Here is a 25,198-nt window from a genome sequence, read left to right as displayed (position 1 = left end):
GGGGACTTTGTTTTTGTGCGCGCAGATAAATAAGGATAACTTTTGAGTGATTCAGCGCTCCCTCTTCTTTCTTGCATAAAACACAAACAAACATGAGCTGGAGCTGAGCATTCTCTCTTGCTCCTTGGTTAACAACGCTGACTGACACAGCAGCAACATGGTACTTTTTTTATTTATTTTTGCCCAGATGGCAGGAGAACTGCCAGGCTCTTGTATTTTTAGCACAGTAACCTCTATCCTATTTTCTAGACTGCCCCACTCTCTAAATAGAAGGGCATTCCATTGTAGTGTATGTATGTGTGTGAACTACTTGAGGTGCGCACTGTTGTCATCCATGTGATGTTAACACATATCCCCCGAGGAAAGACTGACGATGAGTGTGTTGGTGGAAGCAGCAGCCCTATGCTGTGGCCCAGAGCTAGTGGCCTGAGAGGCAGCGTGGCTGACTGCACAGGAGAGGCTGAGGCAGGCAGTGGCCCTCCGCAACTGATGAAACAAGGCAACATTCCATGTAATCACTCTATATATAGCGGTTGCTGGCGAAAGGGGGGTTGGAGGGCAGGAAATCTTGTAAAATATGAGGAAAAATTAGGGCAGGCGAGCATTAAAGATTAATCGTGACACTGACTGCCCGGCTCAGGCTTGCCATGCGGAGAATGCCACCATGGAGATGGGAAACAGAGAGGGAGAGCGAGATAAAGTGGGGGAGAAAAAGGAGACACTTTGGGAATGAAAATGCCTCGCAGATGAATTCTGGGGTGATGAATGTCCCTGGTTCAATACCCAGATGAATTTATGTGTGTTCCATTATGAGAGGGTGGGGATGAAACATGGAGATAGGGCAGTGAGATGGGAAGGAGAGAGAGAGACCTCTTTCAGTGTGCTGGTGAGCTAGCCATGCAGAGCCCATTGCGAACAAGCCATCTGTAGAGATAAGTAAAGAAGTGATTACAACAGGCCCAGCTCAATTTCTGACAGTTGACGCTTGACTGCACCCGTAGAGCCGAATTGATTTAAATGAAGAAGCTATGAATATTTTAGAGGGTAGAAACCCCCTTTAACCTGAACTGTTTCGATCTCCCTCTCACCCCTGTGTGTGTGTGTGTGTGTGTGTGTGTGTGTGTGTGTGTGTGTGTGTGTGTGTGTGTGTGTGTGTGTGTGTGTGTGTGTGTGTAACAGGACAGACACAGGGGAGAATGTAATTATTGATAGTGAGATTACGGTCCTATTGTCACAATGTCTGTAATCAGCTGCCTTCTTTAAGCCCTGATGAATCAATGACACTGCCTGGATCTTTTCTGTCTGCTCTGCTTTGTTCATCAAAGTGGGCTTTGCAGTGTACACCGACCCTTGTTTGGGGATTTAGCGTCAAACCAAACTGGTGTACAGTACTCTCTGACTGATGCCTCCGGCTAATTCTCTCTACAAACAAGCTAAGGCCCATCGGTGGGTCTGAGCACACACACACACACACACACACACACACACACAATGCCTGCACAAAATATGCTGAATTTCTGACATACTCAATATGGAATGACACTTCAATGTGCCACTGCCAGGAAAAAAACCCAAAAGCTACCAGTCAGCTGTAACATTGTTTGCGTGTGACCAAATGTCAGTTGCTCTGCCAGTGTTGAAGGTGACGGGCCACACCCACCCGCTACACCTTTAAAATGACAGAAACAAATGACAGAAACTACAGGTATTGTCAAGAACCAAACAAACAAACAAAAACATGTGTCCCTGTTGCTCCTGGTAACCTTGCAGTGGTGGACATCCCATTCAGAGGGCATCTCTATAAAAAGGGCAGCAACAGCTTTAAAGGTTGGTGGCAAGGTGCCGTTTTGAGAGCGAGTGATGGCAGGTTGTGAAATGCTGCCCTACGGCCTTTCCCAGGAGAGCGGCGGCAACGGTGTTGAACTCCTTTCACCCCTTTGCCATTACAAACATACCTTGATGACAAAATGTGTTATTGATGTTCACCTGAAGGTGAAAGCGGCGTGTTTCTGTGGACATACTGATCTCGCTCTCTCACACACAAACACACGCACACACACACTCTCTCACTCTGTGACGTTCAGGCTACTAAATCACTGTCGCCATTGGCTGAAGGGGGTTAGGCAGAAGTGGCGCAATATGGGGCCTGCTTGACGCTCCCCTTTTCCGGGAAGAACAGGGGACCTTGTCTCAACGCTGTCCATCCATCCTGCCAGTTCCATCATTGTCAGGATCATCAAAGCCCCGGGAGGACAGACCCATTCTCTCATCAGTCTGTCCATGTGTGTGGACATAAAAGAGCATGCAGAAAATATCATAAGGCTCAGGGACTTGGCACTGACATAAAGGTCAAACACTACAGTTCAGGAATATTAACGTCTGGGATTTGCATTATTGCTTTATGTAAACAAATACACAAGCTATAATTTTACTAAAGGTTGTAAGCAGCTTTGCCAAGAAACCCTGAGTGGATTGATCAAGAAAATAAATTTGGTACTTTATGTTCTGCAATTATAGATGACCTCTTTCTCCAGCTGTTTACGACAGCAAACCCCCTTCAATGTCAGAATCTGACAGTACTTCAGCCAATTCTGTTTAGGGACAGGACGAGCCACTCTCTGTTTATGCTCTTTTGTTCATGTTTATTCCCAATTCTCTGCATACACTTGCCAAATAAAATGTGCATATATAAATAAAGAGGGGAGATTGGTGGGGGGAGAGGGGGGGGTGATATTCGCAGTTGTTTCGCAAGGCCGGCCCCAATCTGCTGGCCAGCATGGAGTCCAAACACATTACCCACAGTTTTCCATGTTGCTGTCTGACAGTGCACAAGAAAAAATTAAGGACGCTCTCGCTGCGTCGTCTGATGCCGCAGCCTCTCAGAAAGCCAAACATGAAACCACATGGGCTTCTTGCTTTCTTCTCTTCAAACAAAAAAAAAAGAAATCCACTCCAACTAACCTCCCCCTTCATCACTGCCCAAAATTGCTCCTGTTCTTACAGTCTGTTGCACCGAAAAACAATAAAATACCATCTGTTTTTTCTTGGACCTCGTCTCCTGCTAGGCAAAAGGACTTCCGCACTTAAATACCACATGAGTCAGATTAAGCTGCCAGTCACTTGCCCTTCAGACACACAGCGTTCGTGTCCAATAGCCCACTTGGCAGCCCCAGCCTTCGGAAGACAAACTAGCTAAAGCTCACCCTCCTCTCTGCCTCGTCTACTCTCTCTGGAAATCCCTGGTGACCGCTTTCTTTCGTACTGTGTGGACAGCCTGGGAAAAAAAACAAAGAGTAAGAAGCCTATGGGGCTGGTGAGCTCTTGAGCCCACCATGCAATCCCCCCCTTCCCCTTCATACCCCCATTTTTTTTAGTGTGTGACAGTCATGTGAACAAGGCCATGCACATTCTTTCATGCATGAGCCCGTAATTGCTGTAAGGATTCTGACAGGCACTCAGTGAAAAATCAAGTGTGTTTAATCTGCAAGGCCAGAGCATTTTTTTTTTTTTTTCACCATAAAGACTCAGCATTGTTGCCCTGCATAAAACCAGATTACAAGCGACTAGCTGACATTGCCTGTGACTCTGCAAACCTGCGCTGACAGCAGCTGGGTGGAAGCAGTCAAATAACTTAAGTGGCAGCACCTATAAAAAAAAAAAAAAAAAATCTAATAACATCAAGGATGAAGCGTCCATATGATCTGGATTTGTGCCCGGGCCACTTATGGGTCGAGAAGGGCCGTTTTAGGACAGATTCACTTCAGCGAAGATGTCACTGAGTGCACTCTCAGAGCCAGAGAGCTCGTCTGTGAAGCCTATAATGAATAGTTAGAGCCAGTGTGGAGCGGGTTGAAAAAAACAGAAGACCAAAAAGGGGAGAAGAAAAAAAAAAAAAACTGAGGGGGGTAAAAAAAACTCCAGCAATCTGTTTCCAAACCCACGTGCAGAGGATAACATACCGAGAGACTACAGTCTGTGAAGTTTGTATTTGAGAAGTGAGAGAAAAAAAAATCCCAGAAACAGATAAAGCCAGCAGATGTTTTTGGGATTGTCTCGTGCTTTTGAGCCTGGCTGGCTTGGATTCCTGCTCATGAGCGGAAGGCGAAGAGAGAAAATCTTGCTCGGTTTTTGTCTGCTGTGTTTTCTGCCCCTATGATCCAATAAACCTCCGAGCCACGTGATGACACTAACGGATGTTGCGCCTCTCTACCGTGCACCCCTTCCCTCCCACCCTCCACTACTCCTCGGTTGTGTACTAAATTTTTTATTACATTCAAGCAGTAAGGCAAAGAGAGCAGCTATGCTACCCCCCACCCAACCAACCCACCCACCCACACACCCACACACTCCCCCCTGCAACTCCTCCGTTGAGCAAAACAATGTGGAGTCGAGTAAGGGATCAGAGGTCTTTTCCTGGGCCAAACCCCCACAGTCTGCCTCAGATGAGCTCACATGGTTTGAATCAATGCTGCCACTAGAGCTTTAGTGGGCCAATTCGATAAATACTATCAAGCTCACTGGATATCTGCTTTGAAAAATGTATGTGATTTGTCCTTGTAGTCAGGAGGCATTTCTAATCTCATCTGACTGGGAAAAACAAGCTGTGAAAAAGAAAAAGGGAGAGGAGAGAGGCGGCATTGCAAACACAACTGTTTTTCAGCACGTTTGTTGTCGCTGCCAAACATAAGAAATTCCTGTTTAAATTTCCCTTTGTCGTTGTGTTCCTATAGTCTTGAGACGAGGAGGAAATTGGCCCTTAAGAGCCTGTGGAGATTCCTGCCTTTTTACGCTCCTTCAGCTGTGAAAGACAACAGAGCCATCTCTTCTATAAAGGCCTGCTTGAGCTTTGTGCTAGAGCAGCTCCTTTGAGGTAAAGAATGGGACGGGCCTCTCTGATACTTTGTTGTCGTAATAAAAAAAAAACTCTCCCTTATTAAAAAAAAGCAGATACTGTATCGGTACACTAAAAACCTCCCGTGCGTGCGACCCGAGAAAACTACAACATCAAAACACACACGGAGACACACACACACACACATACACACACAACCACTTATCCAAACTAAGTCTGGCTGAGATTTCAAAAGCCCTATCAGACAGTCACATGCTATTTATAGACATGGCTGAAAGCCTGTCATCCTCACTCAATGGCACATCGGACAACAAGCATTAATTTCAGGTTGTATTTATTACAATATTAATATGTAATTTTACACCTATGCTCTAATAGACAACGTTAGAGTATTTAGATAAACACGTGAAATTCAAATATTAGAAAAAGCACACCTTGTTCTAATGTTTCCCCAGCTTTACTAAATCTAAGTCACTGGTTAAACAATACTTTTCATTAGTTCAGGGACTGATGGGAGCATTAAACAGACAGGACTGTCCAGTGGAGGCCGTGTTGCTCTGGAGCTGTGGCCTGTGGGTGCAGCTATCCAGATTACCAGAGAGAACCGAGAGGAGAGAGACAGAGACAGAGAGAGAGAGAGAGAGAGAGAGAGAGAGAGGAGGGGGGTGAGAGAGGGATAACACTGACAGCAAAGTTTGATCTGATTAACGTTGGCATGACTTGCAAAAACCTCGTTTGTATGAAGTGCATATTTGAGGAGTTATCCAAACGCTTCTGGATAACGTGGCCCCGGATCGGAGAGCAGAGCAGCAGTCTCGCCGAGGTTTCTTAGAGAAAAAATAACCCAACCTGGCCGCATACTGAGGCGGAGGAGAGACGAGACGAAAGTGGGTCAAGTATATATAATGCAGTTATGAAGCTGTCAACATGCACCGCTGTTTGGCGCATATTATGGGATTTAAATGATTTAAATAAAAAAGTCCTGAGACATAAATAAAGGCCTTATAATAACCATTTCTGTCGCTTCTTGTGTGTGCCATAATAAAATCATTTAAAAATAGAGATCACGACGTTTATATGGAGCATAAATATATATACACACACACACACACACATACACACGAGCATGGTGGGTTCAACTTGCCCCCAGTAAGTGAAATGAAGTTGAGGAGGCAGGAAAAGACACCTACAGTGGTTGGAGCCGTTCCAGTGCTGGTTCCTGATGGACGTGCTGTAGGGATGGGGCGCTCCGGGCACCAGTCCTTTCTCTGGGATCAAGCATCCTCTGCTCTGGTTGTAGTAATCCATCATTAAAAACGGGTTCGGGCTGGGATTCAGTCCCACAACGTCCACACTCTCATACATCATACGAAGCAGGACGATGGCGGGGGATTATTATCGAAAAAAAAAAAAAAAAAAACACACAACTATTGTCGCGCACTCGGGCAGGAACACACGAGCCTTGTGGTGCTCTCAGCTCGCCACCAGCGGAGGTAGAAACTGAGGGGGCCAAACGTGGAGGGGGGAAACTGCATTAAAATCGAAGGAAAAGTGATACATCCAAACACAGCGGGGACATGTGAGCATTTGGCATCTTCTTCTATTTTTTATTTTATGCGCTGTACTGATCGAAAACCACACCGAAGGAGTGAATCAGTGTCTCTGGTAGCCTAGTCGGCTGCGCTCAATTTGAAAACATAATTTAAAAGAACAGTCTGCATGATGTCCGGCGCAGGAGCAAGGCTGGGAATATAAAATAATAATAATAATAATAAATCAACCCAATAATATAACTTCAGCAGATATATATATGGGTCCTGGTCGGCCTTGCTCAATCAGAGAGCAACATTTGAGGCTGTATCCACACCGCACAGAGAGGAAAAAATAAACCGAATTAAATCCCAGAGAGGAGAACGCAAATCTCCGAAATCCGTGTCGGTTACACAGGAGAATGATCGATGAGGTGAAAGGCGCAAATATCAGAAAGGAAATCCCGTCTAGTTGCAGTTTGTCCTTTTTGGTTACGGTCGGTTGTCCCGTTTGAGCCCGCCGTAGGTGGACTCCTGTCAAGCCTCGTAATGAACCGGTGTCTCCTGCGTGTGCTACGGCAACCAGCGGCTTCCCTCGATCACACGCTGCTCTCTAATATCCAGATTCGCACGAAAAAACACGCAGCACCGCCTTGTTTGTTTTCGGGGAGAGGAGCCTGAATCATTCCCACACAGAATCCTGCTACTATCATGTTCTGCACAAATGTGACACGGCACAGCAGCTGAGGGCTTTGGCTCCACCTCCACTAGGCTCTTTTTCTTTTTTCTCTTTCTCCCCTCGGTCTCTTTTCATGCGTTGCTCCTCCTCCGTTTAACCCCTTCAGGGACGTCAGCATGGATCTCCCTCTCTCTCAAACACCGACCCTGCATGGGATTCTGCGAGAGGAGGGGTTGGAGGGGGGTTGCCCGCCGCCCTTCCTCAAATTTAGGTGCGGGGACTTTAAATAGAAATGTATTTGAGGACGTGATTAAGTTATATAAGCTCAGTAATGAGTCTTTCATATCTTTACGCGGAGTTCATGGACATAATGAGTGCTGCACCACACTGTATCTCTCGCTCTTTTTTTTTTCCTGGAAGTTCCTGTCTATGTTCTCACTCTTCATTTGGGCTCCTCCTTCCAACTAATTTGACCCTTTCCCCCATGCTCTCATCAGTCCCTACCCTCCGATTTTTTTCTCCCCCAGCCGCTGTCTCCCTAATTTGCCTAATGCTATGCGCCTGAACTTTTCCTGAACCCAGGGAAGTAGGCAGCCTCACCTCCTGGTGACCCACTGGCTGACTCGGATTCGCCTCTCTGGCTCGCTCTCATCCCACATTATTCAAGGTTTCCCACCTTGTACACTCAGTGTAACACCATTACACTTTTCCTCAAGTGCTGCCCAGAGAGGCGCCTCTCTTTCCCTGGTGCACATAAAGTAAGAAAAGTGGCAAAGTCACTGAGGGAAGGTATCTGACACTCCACTTTTCTCACAGTGTAGTTAAAGTCCGGGAAGTTGTTTTGCTCTGAGTTGCATCACCTCCCTAATAAAAATGTTACTCCACCTTTATGCTGCAACATTCCATGCAACATTGTTGCAACTTGTTCTGCAAACATGCACCTGAGTCAACTATAGGCCGAAGCTATCAGCAGAGCTACAAACAAAGGTGTGAATATTTCCTCTTTCAGATGCAGGTGATGCAAATATCAATGCTGAAAGAATAGAACAAAGTCCCACAAACACAAACATCACCAGTCTCACGTGTGTAATGTTGACAGAGAAAACTGAGCTCATCATGTACACTGATTGTCATGTTATCTGGAGTACAGCTGCTGCATGCTCAATGATTAACACAAAGTACCCACTGTTGGGGGGCGCACCACATTATACATAGCATATATCATTTCATGTATTTGACTGGGCAGAGTGAAAAGGTGTCTCACTTGAGCTCGTACAGTAAAAGTATAAAATACTAAGCCTGTTTAATTATAATGATATATTATAATTTCAGCTGTCCCACCGTATTATCCAGGGGACACATAAGCTTAAGCATTTTTCTACTATTCTGGTGTTTCAGTGTGAATGTGATTCATTTCAAAATGACCCGAAAATGCCTGTGTGGACAGAAAACCTTTGATACATAAACATCCTTTTCAAATGTATCCACATTAATATGGATGTGGTCAAAAAACCTATGTGAATTGTGGTGTAAACTACACCACTGCCCCAACAATACCTCTCCTCCCCCCACTTTCCCTGCACCTGAGCCACAGGCCACAGCTGGGTATGACCAACACGGTTTTTGAGAGGGATTATCTGCATGGAGCCTGGCAGGGGGGCCCGGCCTGCTCCGCCCCCACTGACTATGACACTTATTTAATGCAGGCCCCAGTGTGTTTACCCTTCCTGATAAGAGCCCAATGTGCAGGCCTGGGCCGCGGCGACCCCTTGCCTGCACTGATAGCGCAGCCACACATTCCTTGACAGGATTAGCCCTATGAGTAATGGCTGTCAGAAAATGCTAATTTTCCAGGCTCTGTTTTCTTCTGCAAGGGGAGAGCATTCATCCTCGGGTATTACCCTGTGATTGCATAGAACAAGCTAAGAGATAACAGATTGTTGATCATTGCTTATTACAGGGAGGGAGGGAAAAAATACAAGATTAGACCTGAAAAAAGTTGTTTTCCCACAGCCTCTTACATTTATTTTTAAACTAAAAAAAAGATCACTTTGTCATGCTTAAAAAGAACTGTGTATATCTAGGCATATAAGACACAATAAAATTGGTACTTTGTAGTTCCAAATGAGCAGAGAGAAAGGAAATAGGGGTTTCTATGTGCAAGCAGTTGGGGAATTGGGTGCACATCAAGAGAGAAATGAGCACAGGTTTAGTGTTAGGTAGTGTCCAGTCTGTAATAATGGCTTTGTTGTGACAGTAGAAGATATGAGAGGTTCAGCCCATGCTAACACACCAGTCCAGGTGGCTGTTCTCTCGCTAAGCGCCACACTCTTGAGAACATGGAAAAGTACTCTGGCGCAGAACAATGCCAGAGAGAATGAGATTGTGTCTCGATCTCCTAAATCGCCACTGAGAGGCGAGTCCCGCTTGTGTGGCTTGGACTTGCATAAAGTCCTAGCAAACTGACGGAGGGGCCTGATTAAAGGACCAATCAGACATGGAGGCCTCACAGAAATAGATGCTTATGTAACTACAAATAATAGAGGGACACCACGAGCGGTAAACATAGCATCCTTGATTTGGAGCAAAGCTCGAACTGAGAGCTCCAGTGGAGAGGTGGGGGGAGGGAGAAGAGGGGAGAGAGGGAAGAAGGACTTTAGGAGGGAATTCAAAGAGTTTTATGAGCAAAGGCGGAGAGGAGATTGCTGGCTGGACCTTGAGGGTGTCAAGCTATTTTTACTGCCCTCACTCTCCTCCTTTCTTCAGCCCAATCAGGGGTGTTGGGAAGCAGTAAAGAGTGCTCCCCTTGCCAATCCTCCCCCAAGGAGATGAGCCGACAGGTTAGAACAAACAATAGGTCGTTATGTCATTTGGATTATTGTGTGTGGTAAAAAGAGGAGGAAGAGCACCTTCACTGCAAACGCACAAACCCTGAGCTGACAGTGTCTGAGCTGATCTTTGTTGAGCTAATGAGCCAGAGTTTGTGTTAAATGTTGCAGAATCTGGAGATGATCCATCAACATCTGCAATCAACTGTCCCTTGACTCTTGTGTTCATGCACACTTTTTTTAATCTCCTCTGTGGATATGAACACTTCCTGCACAGTGTGTACTTTATTGGAGTGGACAAATCTAAACATAATGAAATCAAATTGTCTAAAAGCTCGTGAAAAAGTAGACTGAGCTCTAGTTGGCCTGGAGACAATAAACAGCATAAAAGGCTTAGGAAAAAACAGATCAGACCTGCCGTATCACTCAGGCAACACTTTGGCTTGGTTAAAAGCCATCTCCTGACAAGATAAGGCCAAACATGTTTGAGTTAGAATGGCCCGGGACTAATTTTAGAGTTCCTGTCTGCCTTAGCGGCTACTACACAAACACAGGCGCTGGAGCTACACCTCCCCCCCGAGCTCTGCTGCACATGTGCCAGCAGATGGCTAATGCCCAGACGATAAAGAAGTTGGGACAAGCCTCGGCAAAGCTTTCTATCTTTCTTAAATCTTACCAGCAACCTAATGAAGCAGCACGGCGGGGAGGGATGATGAGAGACACGCAGAGGGGACGCACTTTAAGGAGTTGAAATGTGTCCTTATTTGGGAGGCAGCAAGACACAGTACGATAGTGATTGTGTCCATCCAGGTCTCTGTCCCGCTGTGGGTGAGAAACATGCTGCCTGCTGGTCAGCAGCATTATCCCATGGCCGCCGATCAGCACCATAATCCACCTCCACCCCCATTCCCACCATAGGCACGGCTCCAGAAGCCAACTTCCTCATGCCGCCCGCTTACCAGGATCACGTCTCCCATTTGCACATGTTTGATTGTCTATGTGTGTGTGTGTGTGTGTGTGTGCCTAGGCGCACGTTTAAGTCTACCCGAAACTCCACAAACCTGTCTGTTACCACTCCGCTCCCTTTACTGCTATTACGGTTTCTGTGTGTATGTATGTGTGTGCGTGTGTGTGTATTTGTTTGCACAGCTGGTTTTGAGCAGCCCGTACAGGCAGCACCAGCCAAACCCAACAGCTGTGCTCCCCGACAGCGAGCCAATGTGTAATGAGGGCCCGACCCTTCGATGTGAGAACAAGCTGCAGTTATCGATGAACACTGCACTGCTTCCACCTCTTTCTGTCAATCTACTGGATACGCACACACGCACAAACACACTAAAAGCCTGACCCAAAGTTAAGCTGTTCTATAGATCTTTTAGATATCCTCTGTGTGTGCCTGTGTGTGTGTGTGTGTGTCTTTTCTAAAAAAGACTCTTAGAGGCTGCAGGGATCTTTGTGAAAGATACACCACCCCCTCCGTCATTATCCCTTTAATGTCCCTCCGACAGCAGATTCCAGCATTTATGGTACAGGCCTATATTTCTGCCCATAAAGCCTTTTATTGTTTAGCCCTGCTCTATGGTGGCCGTAACCTGGTTTTCCCATTTTTTATGGGGACCTTCACTATATCACGGGGGGGAGGACAAAGCTGCCCACCATCGGTGTTTACCAAAGTATGGCCCACTCATAAATCCATCATGGCCGGCGGCATTCTAGAAATACCTCAGCAGAGGGAGAGGAAGAGAGGAAGAGAGACAGAGAGAGAGAGAGAGAGAGAGAGAGAGAGAGAGAGAGAGAGAGAGAGAGAGAGAGAGAGAGAGAGAGAGAGAGAGAGAGAGAGAGAGAGAGAGAGAGAGAGAGAGAGAGAGAGAAAGAGAGAAAGAGAGAGAGAGAAAGAGAGATGGAGGGGAGGGGGGGGGGGGGTGGCATAGCTTATTGTATAGCTTGTAATCGTCCACACTCTATGGCCTTGAGTTAGAGAGCCCATCTCCGCAATGATCATTAGGTCTATGTTCCTTTGCACCGAGTCCATCACTCAGCAAATCAAGAGAAAATTGCTATGGATGTTACCCTGGAGGGAGGATATCTCAGTATCAGTCATCCAGGACTTGGAATGGCCCCCATTAGCTGTCAGAAACAGGGAGATGTTTAGTACATACGAATGGACACACCGCTAATTCTATTAAGAAAGACAAGAGGGACAGAGGATGAAACACAGAGCAAAACAGCAACCGAGAGAGCAGCCAGAGGAGACAAAGACTGACACTGAGATGTTTATGAAGTCAAAAGGAGTAAGAGATGATATTCAGCTGGGATAAACAAATCAATGGGACATAGCCAGAAGGACAAGATGTCAGTTTGGAAGGAGAAATAGGGATTTCTTGAATCGGCCTTCGCAATGATATACTAGACGATGAGTCCAACATTGACTTGTATTGTCATTTTTTTACAAAGAATTGCAGCAATACTTTGTTTCGTAAATTAAAAACAGAAACAGATTATTTCAAACATGGACAATGCACAAAGACTGTATTGGCTATTCGCATAGAAAAGATTTAAAGGGGGTGCTCCAGATGTTTTGTAATGCACTGTTATAAAGTTTGAAGGACTTGCAAGAGACATATTGGTGCAGTAGACGTTGAGATAGCATTATTTTTGAATCCCTAGTATGGGTCAAACGCCAAACTGGATGAAAACTGCAATTCAAAAACATCTTTGATTAAACTAAAACATGTCCACAGTTTGCATTAGTCTTTTTGTAGTCTCTTTTTGGACTTTAAAGTTAGCCAGTTAGTTCTTTATTCTTCTGTAATCTAGTTCACATTTTATTTAAAATCTTGTATATAAACATGTTTTACCTGAACTTACGCAGAAATATGGGTGATGTAGAGCTAACTATGTAACTACCTTGAGTAAGAAGTTTAAAGTACAGTCTGAGGGAAAAGATGATCTACTGCTGGAAAGCACACAGGGAGAGAAAAGGAGAGAGTGGAGTTGAATGGGCTGGCAGAAGTAGCAGCTCGGTCCACAGCTCCGCTCTACCTGATCTAACTGAGAAATTAGCATCACTGATGTAATTACAGCTCAACCTACATTCTGTTTTATTTATGTATTATACCATTCATTTCTCTGTTTCCTGTGATCCAGGTTCCTGACCGCAGGCTTGCTCTTTTGGCCTTAATTCAGAGTTCACGAAGGAGACAGATAGAGTGAAAAAAAAAACCAGGGTAGCAAGGAAAATCATAAAAAGCCGTCTTCTCATCAAAACAGTCTTTCAGGCTTTGATTTTGCCTATGTTGCCTGATTCGAGCCGTTTCATCTCCGTCTAAAAGAGATCTTAGGCACTGCTGTCGGGGTGTCGAGGCACGGTGTTTTAAGCACCCCCCCCACTCCTCCTCCTCCTCCTCCTCCTCCTCCACAGTACTTTCCTCTCTCCCACCCTCCCTCTCACTGCTTACACTCTCTTCAGTTTTTGAAGTGCTGCAGAGGGCCGATTTCCCGTTTTCCATTCAGAAGTGTGATGCTCGGGGTGGCCTGGAGGGGATATGAGAGGAGGTGGAGGAGGAGGGGAGGGTGGGTTTAGTGGTTCGCTTTAAGTGGATTGCCCTCAGTCTTGTTGTGCCCAGCCCAAAGCATTATAACGCCTCGCCGAGTGACCTCCACTTGAGTGGTGCCCCTAACACCGGCGGCCGGGCAGGGCACGCTGATTGTTGTGCTCAGTACAAAGACCGAATGTGTGCCACGAACCACACAGAGGTTGGATAACTGCAGGCTGAATGTGCAGTCAACACTCATTGAAAACGGTGGCGTGTTTGTGTGTCTGCACGTGTGTGTGTATGTGTGTGTCTGTGATACAGCTCTAATCCTACTCTTGCTCTTTCATAATACTGACTGCTCACTCCTGGATGCACGCATGGGCTTCTGGCATCCTGCTTTTTATGTTTTCCAGTACGTGCATGTGTCTGTGTCTGTGTCCGTGCACGTTCCCGCCAAGCGGTGTGAAATGTGCAAAAGTGCCGAGCTGGTTCAGATGTTAATGAAACATGTGAAATCCTCTGCTTAGCCAGCAAGTTGGGATCTGGGGACAACAAAGGCCCTCGGGAGAGCAACAGACTGCCGCGGCTCAGAGCATGACAAATGCCCCTGCCATCGTCACCGCTGTGGCCCCTGTTGCCCTGCCTTTTATAGGGAGGTGGGGGGAGGCTGGCGATGGGGAATCTGCCTCATTCTAACCTGGGGAGGGGAGCAGGAGGAGGGTTAATGGAATGGATGACTCCGCCACATTAAAAGAGAAGAGAGCAGAGCGATGACAGTGAGGGAGGAGGAGTCATCAGCATTTCAAAAGAATGGGGCGCAGGGAATGTAGATGGAGCAGCTACTCCCCTTTCTCTGCCATCTCTCACCCCCCCACCCCCTCTGTTACTGTCCGACACATACCCCACCCCAGCCCCAGTGTGTGTGTGTATTTATATATATATATATATATATATATATACATAGATATATATACATGTATGTCCGTGTATGAAAGAGAGGAGCTAATTGGATGAGAGGCAGCCCTTCTTACCAACAAGTCCCAAAGGTGCATGTGGGTCAACTTCATCTGGGGGCTGAACACAATGAAATGTGCCCTATCTGAGTACACATTTTCATTGCACAGTACCTGTTTGTGCATTCAAAAGGTTTGCTCAGCGTCGCTACAGGCAGCAGGAAAGAGCTTCATCCTTTGTCAGGCTAAGTAACAAAACCCAGAGAACTGCTGTGAAAACTGACATTAATGTCAAAACTTTTACCCTCAGGGCCTGGCTTGCTCCACCCTTGATATACAGGCAGCATTGCAAAAAAACAAACACAGGGGAAAATGTGGAACTACTAGAAAACACAACCAACATCACATGGCTTATCATATGCCAAAATATGCATCTGCATCTCTCACCACAGAACGACCGCTGTGCTGTTGCTCAACAACGTTCCACATATCTGCCAAGACATCTAAATGACTTCAAATAAACTACCTATATCTTTAAGTATAGCTGGAACAAGATGTGCATTTTGATAAAGCCACAGATGGAGAAAAGTATAACAGAGATATCCTGTCATCACAAAATCCTCCCATCACTTCAGCACTCCATCTGTGACAAAACTTCTAAGAGTTAAAAAAAAAAGACACACAGAAAGGCTTTGGGCTGATATAAATAAAGCACGGCAGTCACTATGGCTACCCAAACCATCTGTGTTGTGAACCCATGGAGAGGGGAGTGTCTCAATAGTAAGTAAATAGGGTAATACAAAAAGTGAATGGCTCAGAAGGGCAGATCATTAGCTGGCCACATCTTACTATTCTCTGTGTGATACCGGGACAGGAGGGGGGGGTTGATACATGAAAAAAGAAGCCTGATAATATTTAACCAGTGGAGATCTATCATCAATCTGGACTCGCTCCCCCCACACACCATCAGTCCTCACCCCCAGCTCTAGCCTATTGTCATTCAGACCCTGGCTCCCTTTCACTCCTTATTCAATATTTTTGAGCCATTGTTCCATCTTACATGCCCCCTCTGAACTACATTACTTTTCCCACTCAGTGGTGAAAGGAGAGGGGCAACAGCCAGAAAAAACACAATATGTTATAGTGTCAGGAGTAACAAAAACGTCAGCCGGCCATGGCTTTTGCATGCATTCTCTAGTACAGACTCCGGGCTGAAGCATGCACGCCGTTACACTTTCTATCCTCATACTTGCTCGCATATACTCTCTCTCTCCCTCAGTATTTCTCCACACGAACACACACACACACACACACACACAGACACAGTGACCCTGTGGGCTTTACTGGGCTCTTTGAAGGAAAAAGAGAATTCATTTATCCGACTCATCTTCGCTGCACCTCACAGCACCTTTTAAAAACACTCTTTATTCCTTGCTAACGCTAAAGCTGCACCTTATTGACAGCATGATGGAGAGCCCCATTCACTCTCCCTTTCTACCCTCCCTTTATTATTCTTTCTCTCTCCACCATCTCTCTCGTCTTTCCGTCCTCGCTGCCAACGGTCCTTGAAGAAAAGTGAAGGCTAAGCTTCAGTGACGATGTAAGAAACTGTAAGTCTGCGTGCATCTGTCTGCGTGTGTGTGTGTGTCCGTGTATGTCTTGGGGTGTTTTGGCATGGATCCCTGCGTATCAGTGTTTGCATGTTTAATCAGAAAAAAGAAAAAAGAAAAAAGGTGCCACAGTAAAACGTGTAAAAAGGTGCAGGGGGAGTTCACAGATGAGCTTGCTCATGTGTGGAGGTGAGAACAGGAGTGCCAGGGGCTGCTGGGAGGCCTGGCATGTCAGAGCTCATCAGGAGTTAACAAAATCATCCTTCAGAAACCATCAATATTCAGTTCACTATTCTCTCACGTCTTTCACTCTTCCCCTATACGCAACTATTTCCACTTTTCCTTCTCTGTTCTGTGGCTCTGATCATGTGAACCACAAATATTGCACGTTTCCTCAACTGGCAAGGATGCTACAGAGTGAATGTGTTGCATTGTCTTTGCACATAACATATACACCTGTCAAAATGCATTGCTGTTCTAGCTTTATATCCTTTTCTTTGCTCTTGCTTCACCTTGGACCGTGCTGAGCTAATAATTTTAGCTGTCTTATTTCCCACTGAGTTTATACATTTTAACACAGCGTACGATTCCATGTAAGACATTTACATTCATTTATTTACAATCAGCATACCTCTCTCTTGCTACTGATAAATAAAAACACAATATTAAATTAAGATCATCTCAAAAATCACTTCACAACATTAAAAAAAAACAAATACACCATTGTGTTTGCATTGAGTAACAAACGATGAAGCATAGCTCAGTTAGCACATGGCTAAGTGTCAGGCTGACTACATTTGACCAGAGGTGTGCATGCTCTTAGGTCTCTGTGTTTATCTGCTGTAGTTTCTATGCAACCGAGCAGACATCACCAGCACAGCCTCTAACCTAGTTGGCCAGCAGCCCAATTCTTTCTCTCTATTTCTGGATGGATCATTCATCACTCTTTCCCTCCCTCTTTCCTTTAATGCAGCATCCTGGTGGACAATATTAGCCTCAACAATGCAGCTGTTTCTCCTGATAAGGGTCACACTCCTGACAAGTTTGATTCAAAACTCAGGAGAGAAATAACGAAACAATGATTGTAAAATTAAAAAAATATAGGGATAGGTTTTGCTGCAGCAGGCTGTTTCAAAGCCACACAGAAAGAGGAAATAGTTGCCCTTGTAACAGTTTCCCTGCTATCACTATTTATTGATATCTCTTCAGCAGGTTTATATTTATTCTGAGATGGAGTGTAATAGATGGGATGAAAGCAAAACCAGACATGGATGCAGCAGCCATCTGATTTTCCGAGGAGCAGTTCTAAGGGGGATGCAGCAATTAATATTTGGTTGATTAGAAAAAAAAGAGTTTAATGGTTCTGAGATGAAATAATCTATTGCTAAACCTTGTCGAAGGTGCATGTTGTAGATCGAGTTCAACCCAGCATCGGTGACGGGAGGCGCTGCCCCCTCACTCCTCTCGCTTAAACCAGATTCTTGTGTTGTTGCTCGATTTATCAGCCCGCATTGGCAATTAAAGGTCTTTTGAAATTGATTTTGCAATAAGTTCTCATAACTGTAACAACTTTGACTCAAGAGCAATGACTGTTCAGGGGCCATATACAGTAAGTGATGTTAAAACACACACCCGCATGAACAGTAATGACGGTTTCCACACTTCCCTCCTTTAACTGTAACTTCCCTATATTGCACAATGGCTGATATCCATATGTTGTATATTGGCACGCAACCTTGTACGTGTGTGCAAATGTGCTTGTGTGGTAAGACGAGACAGTGTCAGTCATGTGTCATCTGTGTCTACTTTTTTTTTTAACTGAAGTTCTTTTGGTCAGGAACTATCTTATCAGTCCTTTTACAGATCTTTACACTCTCAACTCAGGCCACACTCACAGTACACACATCTCACATATACAGTATAACAGGGCCAGAGACAATTGAATCCCCTATGACCCTATTAGAGTGTGATTTCACACTGTACTGTTTTAATGGGGTTATGAATCACGGGAAAACTCACTATATGATATTGTGATGCGTCAGCTTTAACAACAATATTATCACGATACAGGCAGTTCTGCAAAATGTAAAGTGATATCACATTATGTGTGAAACTGAAAATAAATAAAATAGTCATAATCATTCTTCAATGTATTTTCAAGAGATTTCATTTTAACTGCATTTTATAGACACTTAGTAAAGGATGGAAACACTTTGCCAGAGGTGTTGTGATGTTTGTTATCATTTTTAATTAGTCTTAATAATAAAGCATATACACAAAGATCACTTTTCTGTATATTTATATTTGTATTTAACTTTTTAACTTTACTTGTTGGAGATTCTTATAAATGCAGTTGCAAGAACTTTTCACTCATCTTAACATGATTCTATTGATGAACTATTCTAATTTTATATTCATTTTAATATTAACCCTCCTCTGGTCTGTTATCTGATTCTATGTGTGGATATCTGTTGTTTTTCTAAGACTCTGTATTGAGTGTCAGACTGATTGTTATTTGGGATGCTTTAACTACATTCCCTAATGCCTCAAGGCACATGACGAGCTATTTCCTTTCCTACTCTGCTCTAAGCTAGGCTGTTATACTTTGGAACCAGATGTTTGATTTGTTTGAGATCATTTATTATTTAGTATGGTCAAGTCAATTTGACTTTTTATTTGTATAGTGCCAAATGACAATAGAGGCTATCTCAAGACTACTTACTGACGGTCATAAAACAGTGTAATAAAGGCCTGAGATCTATTACAGTATCCCTCTGATTCATTTTGAAAGAGCAACGGACAATGGGGAAACTTCAACAAATGTCGGCCAACCAATGGTGTAACTTCATCACTCTGTCAGTCAGTCAGGGACAAACGCAGTCCAGTCAAAAATTGATTAAAAAAAAGAAATAGCAGTGTAAGGTGTGTATAAGGAAGTGTGTTTTCAATTGAAGGAGATGAGAGAATGAAACAAGTGTGAATAATTCATAAAGGACAGAAAGTGGCTGTTAACAGGAGTGTGTTATAAGACACCGACGTTCATCTGTCCGTCCATCCATCTACTGAACTACTGTCATCCACTCTATCCCTCTCTCTCTCTCTGCTCTGGGGAGCTCAGATAAAGGATAATGGATCTGCTGACATTCAGCCGTCCCCCAAAAAAAAGAAAAAGAAAAAAGAAATCCCATTTAATAACCCTGTTAGTATGAAGCTGCACGCCAATATGCACACACAGCAACCAAACAGGGACACACACACAAGTATTTGCACACAAACAGGTGCGACACTGACACACACAAGCTCACATGGGAGGACGTGTGCATCACCGCATCTAAACACACACACACACAAATACACAAACCTGTGTAGTACGTACAGTATACATACATGCTTATGTAAATACTATGAACCCATTCCCTGTGATCAGCTTGTACACAAAACACTCCCTTCCTGTCTCCCTCTCTAGCCCCTTTTACACATGCACTCCAGACGTTACCCAGAGGAGCTGTATGTGTGAATGCAAACGTCCGAATCAGTCAGACAGGACATTAAATGGACTCCCTAGTATAAACAGTGTAATGTCTGATTGAGCCTGTGTGTGAATACAGCAGTGAATTCTTCAGAGGATTCACAGAGAACGAGTGAGCCACAACTCCTCGCTGCTGTGAGTGCTACAGTTAAAGAGCAATGTATAGAACATCTTTGACTTCCAGCAGCCACCCTCCTGCTCATCCATAGCTGCTGTGTCAAACATGGCTGGCGCTGGATAAATGCAACCGGTTCGATATGCTGCTATTTTGACTGGGCCCGAATACTCCACTGTAAAGTTAGTGCTAATAGGAAAAAAGAATTCCTGTGATAAAAGTTTTTATATTTCTGATGAAAATCTTAAAAACACCAAATTATAGCTGTAGCATGCTTTTTGTGTCATGTCGTGCCTCCTGCACCCCTCACCTAAACCAAACAGAGTATTTCCAGCAGGTGAAAACATGTCCGATATGGACAATCTCCTACTGTGTGCTGCATGTGTGAAAGGAAACTCCAGAAGATGTCCAGACCTGATTCTCCACACATTGTCCAAAGTTAATATGTGTAAACAGCTTCTATTCACCTGTCATGTGCACACACACACACACAGACACAGACACATACACACAGACATACACAGACACACACAAACACACACATGCTGAGGGAGTGTCTAGAGTTGACTACACCTCAGGGTTCAACAGTCAAAGTAAAGTTAGCCTAGTGCTCTGGGCTGAACTGGGAGTGATAATCATAATTTGTGTCAGGGAGGCTTCTGCTGAATACAAAGGCCAGTAACACAATGACGCCAACAATGTCCACGTGCATGACACACCCACAGCTTAGATCATGCAGATGCCGCCTAAAATCAGTTGAAAGAGCTGGGTCTATCTACTGTTTGGACTGAAACACACAGAAAATCACGCACACGCACACACACACACACACACACACACACACACACACACACACACACACACAGACAGACAGACAGACAGACAGACAGACAGAAAAGACAGAAACAATTATCAATTATTTGAATTAGAAGACAACTGCTCTGAGCCTTCACGCACAGAGCAATACACACATACATGAGTGCAGGGATAAGTATTAACATTGCTTATTTAGGGAAAAGGGTCAGGGTTAGGGTTAGGGTTAGTAAACTAGCTGCTGTAAAGCCACATAGGGTGCTTTGTTACAGTCTAGCACTGACACTGACACACACACACTCACTCATGCATACACACACACACACACGCACAGTAAATCCCATCATCAGCAACATGCAGGTGCACGATCATTCCAGCAAGGAGACAACAATGGACACCATCCTCTCTCTCTCTGTATCTCTCTCTGTGCCAAAAACCCAGTCGTCTGGCAAAACAGCTGAGTGAGACACATCATCCAGAGTATTTCTGTTGTTCCAACGCACAGCCACACAATATGGCTGACACACACGCACACACACACACAACCACACATACACGTACACACCCACATCAATAAGGGAATGGGGGCTCAGCCTCGGTTTCTCTCAGTGACAACTTTGAAGCCTTTTGCAGAACCCTTTGTATTCTCTAAAAACATTGTGTTAAATGTGCTTAAAATGCAATACACGTCAAATCAGCTTTAGTCAAGCAACCAAGCAACCAAATCACTGAAATATAGATGTGACTTATTTAATGTGTAATGGTGCTAATTTGTCTCCACAAGGTCTATCCACAACATCTAATGTCGTAATATCATCCTGAATGAATGTTTGGCAACATATTTCGTTTCTGGAGAAAAACATGTTTCCCTTCTTGTAAAAGACTGTTGTCGGTATGGTAACAGATGCAATTAGAGAACTCTTTTACTAACATATATTGACAAAAACATCCATTTTTAATGGAGTAAGCAATTCTTTCTAAGAGCTGAGTTTTGGGGTATAATGGGGCATAATAACAGACCATTATTTGATGAATGAATGGGCTAAAAATATTCATTTTAATGTGAATGTAAAAGTAATGGAGAACAGAATGTCTTCATTAGAGAGTGCTGTTCATCCAAACATTAGTTGGTCTACCTTATCAAAAGTACAACCCTGTGCTTAAAGCCCCCCCCCCCCCCCCCACACACACACACACACATACTGTTGAGGAGCTGCTTTGAGCACATATGACTGATGTGTGGAGAATCTATCATCCTACATCTAGAGTTCACTTTGCACCACTGAGATCTTAGATCTTTTTCTACTACTCTACTTCTTACTATCTCACCTCCTCTCATCCTTTCTCTGTATCTGTCTTGGGACAATTCTGCCCATCTCCTACAAACAACTTACTCCTCCCTCTCTCTCTCGCTTTCACACGTTCTGCATATCTTATACTCAATCGACCCCCCTCCAATTGATCTCTTCCTCTCTAATGTCGTTGTCCCTTAGTTCCTTCCTTAGCTCCCTGAGGAAATGTAGAACTCTATATAATCAACTTAACCGCTTTGCCTTCTGCCACCTTGCTGAGCTGCCATGAGGTTTACTGGTCACACGGCCGCACTCCCTCAGCTTATCGTGCACGGCGCAGCAGGCAGAGGCAGCGAGAGGGAAGCCAGCTGCCCCTCATATGCCCCTCTCGGTGGTTACACTGACTGAGTCGCTAACAAAAGAAGTGGTAAGACAGTATGAGTGTCTCTGTGCATGTCAACCAAACAGTGCCTTACAATTTAAAGACGCAAAACTGGCTTAGCTTAAAGTAACAGTAGCAGAAAATACTTTTTTCCCCCCCACACTTATTGTGTGAGTCAAATTACTTACTAATTATTATTTTGAGGCTCAACTACACTAGATTTCTAAGAGACTCATTACTTTTTTATGCACATGAAAAGACTTTTGGGGAAATGCTTGCAAATGACATTTGTAGGAAAGTATATTTGCATGATACAATTATCATATAAACATGCTGCCACTGTTAATCGAAGTCCATGTTCTGCAAAACGAAAACACGTCTATTGTATAAATGTGTGTATGTGTGAGAGAGAATGTGTGTGAGAGGGCAAAACAAATACAGTAATGTGCATTCTCTGCTCTCCTATTTAAGAGAGAGGAAACCCTGGTTATAATCGGGTTTCCTCTCACTGTTAATGTTGCCAAGCTACAAAATAATGCCTGCATTACAAAGCACACCCAGTTTCCTACTTAACGTCACATCCCCGCAACTGCTGCGGCAGTGGAGCGGAGCAGATCTGCTGGGTGGAGGTACGAATGTGGCGCATTGAGTTTAAGTTCATGTTTCTATCAACAACTGTGAACATTCGTCTGAAAAGGCCTTCTGAGCGGTGTAAAGGTGCGGTGACGGGCAGGTGAGGAAAAACCTTTAAGAAGGAAGGAAGGGATGCTGAGGGAAGGATGGGAGGAGGGGATGCAGAGTGAGAGAGGAAGACGGGTGCCACAGATATGGAGGATTGTGTCAGGGAGGTACATGCACATATGCACACTTGTTTTCAAGTGCTGAATGACGGTTCCCATAAAACTTTTTCCGCTGCTTTTCCTCTACCACCTCTTATATTCACACAGACTGAATCTTTGTCTGGTATCAGTTTTTTTTTCCTTCTGTCTCCTTCTGGTCTTTTTTCCCCCACATTCCCCTTCTGTCTATCCCATTCCCTTCCTCTCTGAAGTTAAAAGTAAAATATCTCTCCCTCTCCCACCCACTCTGTCTCTCTCTCTTGGGGGAAGCTCAGTGCCAGTGTGGAGTTTTTATTTGTGTAATTTACATCCTCTCCGACAGCCTTCTGTGCCCCCCTACAACACTTGGTTTTTACTGCAGCCAGACCCTCGTAAAGCAGCAGCTCTTTGTGATGAGCGAGAGAGAGAGAGAGAGAGAGAGAGAGAGAAAGAGAGAGAGAGATGGGGAGGAGGGCTGTCTGATCTGCAATCCAGAGAAAGCTTATTGTAAAAACAACAAGGGGGCACTCGGTGTTGGTTAGCTTCCTGACTGGCTATTTCTTTGTGTGTGTGTGTGTGTGTGTGTGTGTGTGTGTGTGTGTGTGTGTGTGTGTGTGTGTGTGTGTGTGTGTGTGTGTGTGTGTGTGTGTGTGTGTGTGTGTGTGTGTGTGTGTGTGTGTGTGTCTATATGATCAAGTCAGTGGAAGGATTGGTTTCTTGACCAAGCTTTAGTATATCCAGGGATCAGGAATTAATCCACTAGCCATCATGTGCTTGTTCTGTACTTAGCTCTCTAGTCGTGGTGTGGGTCAAAGTTCAAACAGTAATCCCATTAACAGGTGGTGTGGGCTTCTAACTCACCTGAAGGATTCTGCTCGGGGTCAGGTAATTCCTGACATTCAGTAACGGTGGAGTAGTATTATAGATACGGAGAATTAGTGCTAATTTAGACCCGCTGGGAATGGTAAACACCAGCCTGTTGGCCAAACTCTAAATAAGTATAAGATTAGATTAGAACTTGTATCTATGGCAAAAAAAAAGAAAAAACATCAAAGGGAGTCAACACCAATAAAATTCCCGTTTTGAAAGAGAATACTAACGAGGGAGAAAAGATAGAAGTAGGAGAACAAAAGAAAGATGCATGAAAGAGCGAGGCAAAATAGGTAATGAGGGGAAGAGATCAGTAAGCTGCATCTCAATGAGAGAAAACACACGTGAAGTAGAGCGATCTGAAGCAAAGGGGGGGAGAGAGAGAGAGAGAGAGAGAGAGAGAGAGAGAGAGAGAGAGAGAGAGAGAGAGAGAGAGGTAGAGAGAGAGAGGGGGAGAGAAAGAAAGAGAGAGAATGGGCACCACCGTTAATAAAAAAGTAAAGATGCTTGCTTGCAAGAATCAAAATATGCTTTTTTCAGAAAACAAGGGCACAAATAAATAAAACATAGGAACAGAGCAGTGACCCAATCTCCATCCTTTATCTAAACGATTCAGACTGTTGTGATATATTGACTGAGGTTTTGGTGCTCAGTGTGAGTCTGGTGAGCTGGGCGCCATGGCTACTAACACTAGACCCACATAAACACACTGACACACACAAACACACACACCAGAACAACAGCAGAACTACTAGAGTTCGAGTTAGAGCTATGGGGAACAATGACCCCCAGTGGCTGCACCAATGCTTCAGAGTAGAGCGGAGCAGAGACACAAGTGTGTGTATGTGTGTGTGTGTGTGTGTATGCGTGTGTGTGTGTGTGTGCATGTGCGTGTTAAGAACAACGGAGGAAGAACTCATTAGGAGAGTTTGGCCAGTCAGCCTCTCACAGCTCATAGCAGCCAAGGATGGTAAACAAGCTCACTTGAGCACCCACTCAGCAATATCACACACACACACACACACACACACACACACACGCACACACACACGCACACACACACGTGCACACACACGCGCACACACACACACACACACAACCTGCCTCCCCCTGTGTGAGACAGCATTTCAAAAGGGAACATGCCTTATTAAAACTGTACAGACACTAACAAGTGCATAATTGCAATTCCTCCCTCATTTTAACTCCACATTACCCATGATTCCATGCTATTTGTCACTGACTGTTCTTTAAAGATGGGTCAAAAAAAAAAAGGAAGTACAGCAGAGTTGAAGAAGGTGGGGGTTGGGAGGAGTAGGGGGTGGGGGGGGTGACACTAACAAATGTACAGCTTTTGGAGCACGGGAATCAAAGCAGACAAGCCAACGGCACGGC

The 25,198-nt window shown here is 44.6% G+C and overlaps 1 protein-coding gene across 2 annotated transcripts in view; it reads right to left on the bottom strand.

Annotated features, from left to right (window-relative positions):
* raraa (retinoic acid receptor, alpha a) overlaps positions 1-25,198 on the bottom strand; it is a 79,720-nt gene that overhangs the window by 34,160 nt on the left and 20,362 nt on the right. The window contains exon 1 of one of the 2 annotated variants that reach the window (XM_053341007.1): positions 6,043-6,237. The exons of the other annotated variant lie outside the window; for it this stretch is intronic. Within the exon in view, the coding sequence (XP_053196982.1) occupies positions 6,043-6,220 (178 nt within the window). The 5' untranslated portion in view covers positions 6,221-6,237. Of the gene's footprint in view, positions 1-6,042; positions 6,238-25,198 lie in introns of those variants that run through there. 2 annotated transcript variants of the gene reach the window in all.

This window comes from Scomber japonicus, chromosome 20, assembly GCF_027409825.1.
Source record: "Scomber japonicus isolate fScoJap1 chromosome 20, fScoJap1.pri, whole genome shotgun sequence".
Taxonomy (NCBI): Eukaryota; Metazoa; Chordata; class Actinopteri; order Scombriformes; family Scombridae; genus Scomber; species Scomber japonicus.
This window is presented reverse-complemented; position numbering and strand designations above follow the sequence as displayed.